Source organism: Coffea eugenioides, chromosome 2, assembly GCF_003713205.1.
Source record: "Coffea eugenioides isolate CCC68of chromosome 2, Ceug_1.0, whole genome shotgun sequence".
Classification (NCBI taxonomy): domain Eukaryota; kingdom Viridiplantae; phylum Streptophyta; class Magnoliopsida; order Gentianales; family Rubiaceae; genus Coffea; species Coffea eugenioides.
The window spans coordinates 44,740,600-44,751,134 of NC_040036.1; the positions used below are offsets into that span (position 1 = coordinate 44,740,600).

The window sequence follows — 10,535 nt, forward strand, 5'->3', positions numbered from 1 at the left end:
TGATTTGACGAGATGCGAGATTAGTTTTGAATTTTTAAAAGGTACCTTCAATCAAAAAATGCGCCGGAGCACTGTGGCAATTTCGTCCATCGAGAGGGAAAAAAAGAAAAGAAAAGAAAAGAAAAGAAAGGCATACAGTGGAAATGGAGTAGACCAGGACAACTCTGGAGCGGGAATTCTATCTCCAACTAACTCTTTTAAGTCACTTTCTCTGTCTCTGTTTCGGTTTCTGGTAAGTCTGGCAATTTGTCTCCTCTTTTCCTCCTCCTCCTCCTAACAATCTTATTTGGCTTCTTCCTTCGGATTTGCTTCTTTTTTAGTAGTAAGCCTGCATTTCTTCACTTCCTTTTCTTGTTTGAGTGTCTCTATTTTCTATTTTCTGAATTTTTATCTGCTGTTTTTCCTTTTCTTTTCAATCCCAGCTGTAGTGATGATATGACATTATTCGTGTTGAAAATAATCATAAATTGTGATAAGTTTGATCACTTTTGTTAGAATTTCGTTCTCAGAATTTTGCTTTAACAGCTTTAATTTGTAGCACTATGCATTAATAGTTACCCTCTTTTCCACCAGAATTCATCCAATGGTTTAAAAGAAAAAGGAATAAAAGAAAAATGTTTTGAATGCCTCAGCAATGAATTGGTTAGCAATGATGCCTCAAAAAAAAAGTATTACTGATGAATCTAGAAAATGTAATTGGCGATATTAGAAAGAGTAGTTGATTATGTTTCCAAATAATTTTCAATCCAAATGCGCTTGTAGTTATTTTTGTAAGGGTGAGCAACTAATCTTGTTGAGCTGCTTTTAATTAGTAAGTAGTAACTCACCGGGAACAACTATAATTCGTCCATTGTCATGATCAAATTTATGTGCATCGGCTTTTGAGATAGTTAGTTCTCACCCCTGATAGAGCCCTAGGATGGTTTTGCCTTGAATAGCTTATATTCGAGGTGGATAGATTCAAGGGATCTGGTACCTGATTTTCTTTGATTTTCGTATGTCTGTATCCACATCTGTCAAAAACTTTTGACGGGTTATATTACGCTTTTTGCAGTCTGGCAATTTGTCTTGCATTTCCTCTTATCAGTTTGCTTTCATGTTGGTTTTGTCATTTTCTTTCAGACATATAATTCTTTTCTTGTTATTTACTCCTATTTTCTGATTTTTGCATTTTATCTTGCATTTTTACTTTGCTGCTGAGTTTGGTATTTTCATTATAGTGGTTGTTTCTTTGCTCGATGATATAATTCTGGGATTTTCTTCTAAATACTGACTTTTTAGATGCGTACACTTTGAAGACTTTTTAGACTTTTCTGACATTGTAGTGTTTTGCTCTGGTAGTGGCTGCGCAGATATTTGTCTTTTACAGCTAGAATTGTCATTCTAGGTGAAGGTCGTTGTTGAATCAGCAGTGCATACTTTGAACTGCTATCGCATGTTTCACTTTAGGTTTGTCTTGGATTGACAAGCAAATTTTTTGTCAAGAGCATGATACAGATCGTCTTAGCTATTCAATCAGTTGTCCCCCCTACAGTTTGCCCTCATTTGTTTTCCCAACTTCTTCTCTTCTGCAGTATGCTTACAAATTTTGATATGCTTGTTAAGGAGATGTCAAATTGTATGTGGTATTAAATATATTGTTTTGAAGTGCACTAATGACCATTAGATCGAGAAAAGAAATATGTTGGCTAGTTTGGTCATCTGTGCTATCAAATTGGGCATAACAACACATAATTTGTTCCCATGCCAAAATGCCAGGTGACATATTCAGTGGTTTTCATACAGATGTGAGCAGAAGTAGATTGGCCCAGAAAATGGATGTAATTGCTTTTCCCGTGTGTTCTGCAGCAGTAATTAGGGCTGTACCATTCAAAAAGTCTCTGGTACCAACTCCAAACTCTTCTACCAATGTGCACCATCAAAAAGTGGTCCATTATTCGGCAACTGTAGGGCTGTCTCCTAGAAGGGTTCTGTCCTCAATCTTCTTTAATGGATAATATATTATTAGTATATTTCTGTTGGATTCTGAAACAGTGTTTTCCACGCCCATCTTTCTCTACTTTTCTCACTAGAAAAGCGGTCAATTGTCATTTTCAGGATGCTGAAACTGAACTGGAAGACAAGAAGTATGAATTGCTTGGAGTCATCCGGGACACTCAACGCGGACTTGTGACAACTGCCGACCAGCGCTCTGTAATTGAGGAAGCTCTAGTCAGTTTTTTTTTCCCTTTTCTCTTCTTAAGAGAAGGATATGTTTTTAAATGCTCCTTCTCTAATGTGGTTCTAATTTTTCATGAATTCCCCAAATGAGCCAGGTGAGCGTGGAAGCTTTTGATGCAGGTGAAGCCATTGACTTGGGTGAGTTGGATGGGACATGGCGTCTGCAATACACATCTGCTCCTGATGTCCTCATTCTTTTTGAGTCAGCTGCAAGGCTTCCCTTCTTTCAGGTTATATTCATTGGGGAACTACACATTAACCCATTTTCTTTTCCTTTATCCCTTTGTGACCTAAAGTAATCTCATTTCCTGCATCGTCATATCTGTGGTTGACATGGTTGTCAACAGGTCGGCCAGATTTTTCAAAAATTTGAATGCCGGGATGAATCCAATGGAGGAGTAGTACGTAATATTGTGAAGTGGAGTATTCCAAGTTTGTTGGAGGTAAAGTATCAATTCTGTTATTATTAGTGATATGACTCTCTACATATTGTTCTTTTTCAAGTCTTGTGCTTAGCGAGATATCATTTTGGAAACATAATGGTTCATGTAAGACTGCTAACTTGATTATCTTATGGAAATCCCAGTCTAAGGTATTGCTTCCAACTTTGAAATGCTGTTTCTTATGAAAGAGTTTGTTTTTTTATTACAAATTATAGTGAACCAAGTAAAAGGTAAATGAAGCAAATCAAATCATCTTCTAGTTGCTCAAGCATTTTCCTATGTGAATCCAGCTTTTCATGGTGATCCCTTCTTAGCTGATAAGTTACTATAGATCAAATATTTAAGCAGATGTAACATAGAAGTAACCTCAGCCATAACCTCTTAGGATGATTATTTCCAGTTCTGAAGGAATATTCGAACCTTTGCTGGCATTTATGGAGGATATCGTGATGAGATTCTGCTGGTGTGATGGGAGGAGAGTATTTTTGGGGCCGCTTATGTTGTTTGTATGACTGCATTGCATTTCTGAAGCCTAAGAGTTGCCTCACTAACTGTTTGTTTTGCATTAAGTATAAATTAACGGTAGAAAAAAAGTTGTATTTTGACTGATACCCTTGTGTGCTTGACTCTGGTTTTCTTGGTCTATTATATTTTGATTCTTATCCTTTGTGAGCTTTCTGTTGAGACAATACGATTTTGGCATTCTGACAGGAGCAAGAAGGTGCAACTTTGCTTGTCTCTGCCAAATTCTCTGTTGTTTCATCGCGCAACATTTATCTTCAGTTTGAAGAGGTTTGCTTCTCAATCAATAGTCAATATGAAATGCATATCAAGGATTAGCAAGTTTAAAAAATTATTAGCTGCATGCTTCTTTGAAGAACTTGTGATTTTTATGCTTGCTTTTCAAATGACTAATCTGGAATTGCATATTTACTCTTTTTTTCATGGATAAAGGCATTGTAAAAATTTTGTCTTCGTAAACTTAAATGTAAGATGGACCTTACTCCTTTTTTTCATTTTTTTTTAATTTATTTGTTTCATTGGAGGACCGCAAATCTCTTTAACAAACTAGTCTTTGGGTACAAACCTCAGTTAACATCATTTCTCAGGATGATGAACTGGATTTTATCAGAAACTGAATTCTTGGTTAATAACCAGCCTTTGAGCTTAGCATATGTGGAAATCTCAATAATACAAAAAGTATTGCAATTAACTTATTTGGAGTTTTTTTGGGATGCCAACTTTCTTTAACAGATAGCTCTTAACAACATAAATATTAGTGAAGAATTGCAAGCTCTGATAGCTCCAGCAATACTACCGAGGTCATTTATTAGCTTCCAGGTATATCCTATGCTCTTAAGCTGGAGATTTCCATTGTATAGTCTTGAATTTTATCTTCTGGTAAGATTTCGGTCTAAATTCTGTTTAATTTAAACTGAAAACTAACTATATGCTAAACTTTTCATGAGGTTAAAATTTTTGAAACAAACTGATAAACAAAGAAAAAGAAGCTAAATCCTTATTGACACTGATATCTTTATTTTTTTTGTTTTTATTTTCTGTGGTCTATTTGAGTTTAAAGGTTAGAACAAAGGTGACCTGAAAAACATGTAAACATTTGTTTGTTTATGCTGCTATTCCTTTCTGCCTGCTTGACGTGTGCTACAGTTAAACAAAGCATGCCACGTTTGGACTAGGCCCAAGGCCATATTTACATGACCGCTTCAATTTGCAGATTACCTTAAGTATGTAACTCTTTACACTATTATCCAATGCTTTTGCTCAAAAGTTGCATGATGAATTACACAGATCTTACAGTTCATCCGAGCTTTCAAAGCTGAATTTCCTGTGAGAAACCCAGGAAGGTATGTAGAGGCACATTTAATTGCCATCATTGTTGATCTGTGTTTGGTAGATTTTTGAGTAAATCTTACATACACTGTTACTATGTACATTATTGCGATTGGATTTATGATACATGTGCAAAAATTATATTTTAAATTCAAATTTTATATAATTGTCATTTATCTGAGACTGACAGTATAATCATTGTCAGTAGGTAGAAGATTAACCCTTCATTTTCACATGTAATGGAATATGCAGGACTTCTGTGGGAGGTCTGTATTACCTATCGTATCTGGACAAGAATATGCTTTTAGGTCGTGCTGTTGGAGGTGGGGGGGTTTTTGTATTCACTAGAGCTCAAGCAATTGTATTATAAGAAGTTGAAATCACGAGTTAAGTGGTTGTATTTTGTCCATCCTTTTTGTATTGTTCTCGTCGATTTTGTGAGTTACTTCACCTTTTTTTTTTTTTAAAAAAAAAAAAAACTGACAAACTCTATAGACGAGGGAGGAATTTGGGGGATCTTTAGTTGAAATTCTCCTTACAGAACGGTTTTGTTTGAGCTTTTTCTCTAATTGTTTGAATACATACAATACAATTTGGTTCCACCCTCTGGCTCTGATACCATATGAGAGATATCTGAGCTATAGCTATTTTATAATAGCAAGAATAAACTTGTTGAAGATAAATTAGGCCAAATAGAAGCCCCCATGGCAATGATTAATGGTATCAAACCGACAAAAATAAAAATTTCTACCCAAAAATATATACTCAAATATAGTAATGAATAGGGTCATATCCTCGAGAATTGTACGATTTATTTCTTTGTAAAACAATTAAATTAAAGGGGAACTGTTGAGAAATTAATCTAAGTAACTTACTTGAATAAAGACAATGATGCAAAATTTTAAATAAAAATAAATCAATTTGAAACAAGCTTCTAGTCAAAGGATTAATCGTTTATTTGGTTCATTTAACTGATCTTCAATGCAAAGATAAAAATTATTTATTTATAAATGAATTGGTTATGGTTGTCAATAAATTCAGATAGTCTGTCTCTTGTTACTGCATCAATAATCACAATAAAGTTTGTGATTTTTTTTTTTGCCAATTGGACAATCTAAACAAACTCTTAGAATTTAATTTATTGACAGCATTCATTATTAGAAAGACTACCAGTTATCATCAACAAACTGACAAGTTTAGTTCATTTATATTAGATTATATATTCTCATGATATATATTCAAACATTTTTATTACAGTTATATTATATCATTTTTCATAAACGCTAAAATTACCAAACAATTACGGATTTGATATTTAAGATGACAATAGATTATTCCAATAATTAAATAGTGATCAGTTATTTAATCATATAAAATAATCATTTCAAGAACGAATAGAGAATATATAAATACTTATAAATAAATGAAACAATAAAATCAAATTAGATCTCACAATATTCAATGAACCACAACTTTGATTATTCTTTCATTAAAACAGGAATTTAGCCACTTTTCATGGTGAAATTGCAGATAAAACGAATATTAGAGTTTATTGTTAAAGAGAAAAGAAAGAAAAAGAATAATGACAAAAAATTTTTTTTTTTTAACGAACGAAGAAAGGGTTGGATAAAAGGAAATTTTAGGCTAACATATCAAAGGAAATGCCAACAATTAATTGCCTGGATTGGATGACTATCTTCAATCACATGGGTAACTTCCAAGCTTATCAGCAACTTACTCCAATTCGGCAGGTGCAAACATCACAAATGACTTTGTCTAAATATAACACAACACATTTACAAAGGCACTTCACAACATTTCTTTTTTCTGCTTTTCTCTTCTTTTTTTTTTTTTCAAACTTTCCATTTTTTTTTCTTTTTCATTTTCTCGCAACAAGACATAGATAACCACAAATACACTTGCCAACTTCAAGCACGACCTTGCAACAGAGCTATAACTTTTCATGCAATGAAATAAAGGTTTCCTTTGATACAAGGTTCAAACAAGAGAGTATAAACACAATGTTTAAAGTAAAAATTATGGTAATTAAACAAAAGCAAATGAAAGGCTTAAACATGGTGAACTATAGGAAAACATACTCAAGGTAGGCCTTTAGAAAGTCAAAAGTATTAAACTTAATTGCCTTTGTCATTTTAATACATCAAATTCAAATGTGGTCTCGACATGCATAATAAAGCAAAATCTGGAATGATCAAATCATGTGTGATAACCACTCAACAAAAGAAGATGGAGCAAATTTAAATGAAGTGCTCATTAGGTTCAAAAGCTCACAAATTGATTAAAATTACGTCAAATCTGGTACATCCATCATTTAAGTCAATTGTTAAGGAAATAGAATATTCATGCTAGTAACATTATACTTCTTGATATTTGCATCTTGATTGCATTTTCACAACACCAAAGATAATCCTAAGAAACTTGAAAATTTAAAAAATAAAAATAAAAATTTAGAAACTGAAATAAAACTTTAAAAATACCAAAAATAGAAATTAGAAATTAAAGATTAAACTAAAGACTTTCACCATAGATATCCCAAAAATTGCAACCATCCCCCTCCCCACAGCTAAACACTTCTTTTGGATTAGCTGTTTTTAGGGGGTATTTTTGAAAAATTTTATTGTAGTAGTGTATATGAAAAGTTTTTATTATAAATTTTTTTTGAAATCTTTGATATATTGTATGGATGAGATTTTTTTTAGTTGTTGTGTATTACTGTAGTATTGTATTTGAAAAACTTGTTTTTTGAAAAAATGACCAATCCAAATGGAGCCAAAGAACAAAAGAAAAGTAAATGAGACTTTGATACAAACTCAAATCTCCAAACTCTCGCTTTTGAAGAAACGAATTGCACAGGCAGCAGAAGGATTTATCTTGATCAGGCTATGGACAAAATTGGATGGATTCTAATCCAATCAAGGATAGCTTGAGATTGATTAGAAGGGTAGAAGGCTCCACAATTCAACGCGTTATTGAATTAATAAGTCAAAACTTGAACAAAAGAGACACGACTGATCACTTTGTATCAAGGGCGTTCACAAACGAACAAGAAAGAGAAAGCTCTCAATTTTCATTCATAATCATCTACCCTTATTTGAACTAAAATGGTGCCTTTTATAGGCTTACAAGACTCAACTCCTAACTTAAGTAGAACTAGGACTTAACTAAACTAAACCTAATTTTGCTATACAAAAATTAACTCAAGTTCGGCTAATAACATTGGTCCACATGACCTAGCCGTAGGGGTGGGCACGGGTCGGGTACCCGCCCCTAACAAGATTTGACTGACTCGACCCTAAAATATCGGATCAGCCATTTTGCGACCCTAACCAGCTCTTAATGTTTTCGGGTACCCGCTATTCGGGTACATGAAAAAAAGGGGCAGGTACCCTATGACCCGCCCCTAAAAAAAAAATTATTTTCCAATAAAAAAATATTTTTCACTTAATATCAACATGTTTTCCAATAAAAAAAAGTATGCTTTCCAATTAACATTGGTAGAGATATTATAATCAAAATCCATACATCACCATTCTCACACATTTCATCCAATAATCAAATTGATTTCATAAATTTAGTACATATTAGAATTATAATATCTAATAGATAAAACGAAATTTTATGATAATTTTGAGTATATCACCATTCTCACGCATTTCATCACTCTACAATATAACAAACACAAGGATAATAAGTATATGACAACTTTTCCAACTTTTCCAAATATAACAAACACAAGGATAAAACGAAATTTTATGATAATTTTGAGTACATCACCATTCTCACGCATTTCATCTTTTTACAACATAACAAAGACAAGAATAATAAATATATGGTAACTTTTCCAACTTCCTTAAGGATATTATGGCACAAGATTGCATCCAAAATGAGTCGATTGTGGAATCAAGTCCGGAAAAGAATTGAACAGAGCTAATAATTTTTGAAGAAAATATAACCAAAATAATCTTGAAAAATTTTCTCCAACTTTCTTACATCTTTGGAATAGACCTTGTTGCATTAGGTTGGTATGGAAAAAGAAAAATAAATTTCTTGCACTAAAATAAAGGAGACAAATTTAAGAGACACAATTGCAATAAAATAAATAAATAAATGAAAGACACAAATGCTTTAATTATCTAGCTAACAGAAAATTGGAGCTCCAAACACAAATTTTTGATTGAATTGATGAAAAATTTGCAGGAAAGATCGATGGAAGTAGAATAAAAATGAAAAAGGATGAAAGGGATGAACAATTTTTATGATAGAGTTTCACAAATTTTTCTTTGTTTTATTCATTTGGTTCAGGTTTCACCAAGAATATTCACTTTTTTTAGACAAGATGAGGAGAGACGGATCATATGAGATTAAAAATTATAAAATTATATAATGAACCCTTATTTTTTTAATATTTATATAATATACCCTGCGGATCGGGTACCCGCGGGTTTTTATTTTGCTGATCCGTATCCGTATCCGGTTTTGCGGGTACCCGACCCGCATCCGCCCCGCTCAGAAAAATCGGATCGGATATCCTATTTTTCGGATCGGATCGAGTTAGTCGGGTTTCGGATCGGATCGAATCGAATTTTTTGCCCACCCCTACCTAGCCGTGTATCTATAAACATAACCAATCCATGACCCTTAGCTAGGTCTTAAGCCACTGTTCTTATGGTTCTTACTCAAGTCATGCACTTGTTTTTAAGTCTATTCATTGGACCCCAATGAACCATGAGTGGATCTTGAAATAAGGCACGGGCAGCTCTTAGAACTCATTTCATTCCCCTCCTCTTGAAAAGATTTGCCCTCAAATTGTTGGATCGCTTAAGGTGCAATAACGATGGAATCATGTGAATGAACACAATCCTAGTAGCATGGCGTCTAGACAGCCTCTTGATGCTCATGAACTCAAGTTGCACATAAAACTCAACTTTTATTGGTAGCAACATGATGGATTTAGCAGCTTCATCTTCATGTGAACAAAGAAATGATGAAGACATCAAGGGTGAAGAAAGACTACTCAAATCCACAGGCTGATTGAGACTAAAAAAATCGTGGATCGCAGCTTGTTTTGGATCCTCATTTGCGACATGAACAAGCAAAAAATCAGTTTGCACTCCTTTAATCAAAGCTGGAAGTTCACAGACAGCTTTACAGCTTTACAACCTACGAAAACGAAAAACCTTTCATCTTGATTTGAACCAAAAATTGGACATATAAGCAATGGAACATCATTAGTTAAGTGGTAAGAAGGTTTAGAACAAGATTTAAATGTGAAAACTCCCTTTGACACTTCATGTCTCTTTCCATCAACCACTTCAACTAGATTAGCATTTGTTGGTTTGTCACACTCTCCATCAAAGTCTGCATAAAAATGACAAGAGTTATGACTGAAACTATGCTCAAAATATGATGAAAACGATGAATGACCCAAAGTTAAAGAATGAGAATCCTAGTCTAGAATTTTCCCTTCAAGATGAGTTCAAATTAACTCTCTATTGGTGCGGATAGATTTGAATTGACATTGTTCCATGAATTGATACCAAAGAGATTTAACTCCTAGAAGGCAAACTCTATGGAAACTCACAAAGTGTACAAGTGACTTCGGGATGGAACATTGCATAACTAACTCCACTTGACTTCGCTTAATCTGCACAAAAGAAGAAACACTAAACAAAGTAAAGGTAAGTTGGTTAGGAAAGCAATAAGTTTGCAGATTCTCACTCAAAAGTAGCTCACTTGATTTTGCACTCAACTAATCAGAATTTCCCATCTCTTGTTCTAACTCATTGCCCTTGGATTTTACCTCATGTTCAAGCTCTATAACGTTACTCACAGTCTCATGTGTTACAAGAATTTCCTCACATCTCTTTGGTGGACTAGAAGGAACATCTCCTTGATTATCATCGATTGACACGTGATTAAGTTGCTCGAAGTATGAATTCATCACTTCTCTAAATTCCTCCTCCATAGCATCAACCCAGTTTTTAAGTCCAACTTCGGAAA

General features: G+C 33.7%; 1 protein-coding gene across 6 annotated transcripts; it reads left to right on the top strand.

Moving 5' to 3' along the window:
- Positions 1-202: 202 nt before the first annotated feature.
- LOC113762709 (probable plastid-lipid-associated protein 10, chloroplastic) lies at positions 203-4,976 on the top strand. Of its 6 annotated transcripts, none has more exons than XM_027306271.1 (9): positions 203-232; positions 1,786-1,967; positions 2,098-2,211; positions 2,316-2,450; positions 2,568-2,663; positions 3,375-3,455; positions 3,918-4,004; positions 4,473-4,528; positions 4,767-4,976. In XM_027306271.1, exons 2-9 carry the CDS (start codon positions 1,815-1,817, stop codon positions 4,882-4,884), a joined length of 840 nt encoding a protein of 279 aa, XP_027162072.1. In that variant the 5' UTR covers positions 203-232; positions 1,786-1,814; the 3' UTR covers positions 4,885-4,976. The 6 variants fall into 6 exon arrangements, with proteins under 6 accessions (XP_027162072.1, XP_027162070.1, XP_027162073.1 ...); XM_027306269.1 differs by having other exon boundaries at positions 216-232; positions 1,759-1,967; XM_027306272.1 differs by lacking the exon at positions 203-232 and adding an exon at positions 315-322.
- Positions 4,977-10,535: the final 5,559 nt, after the last annotated feature.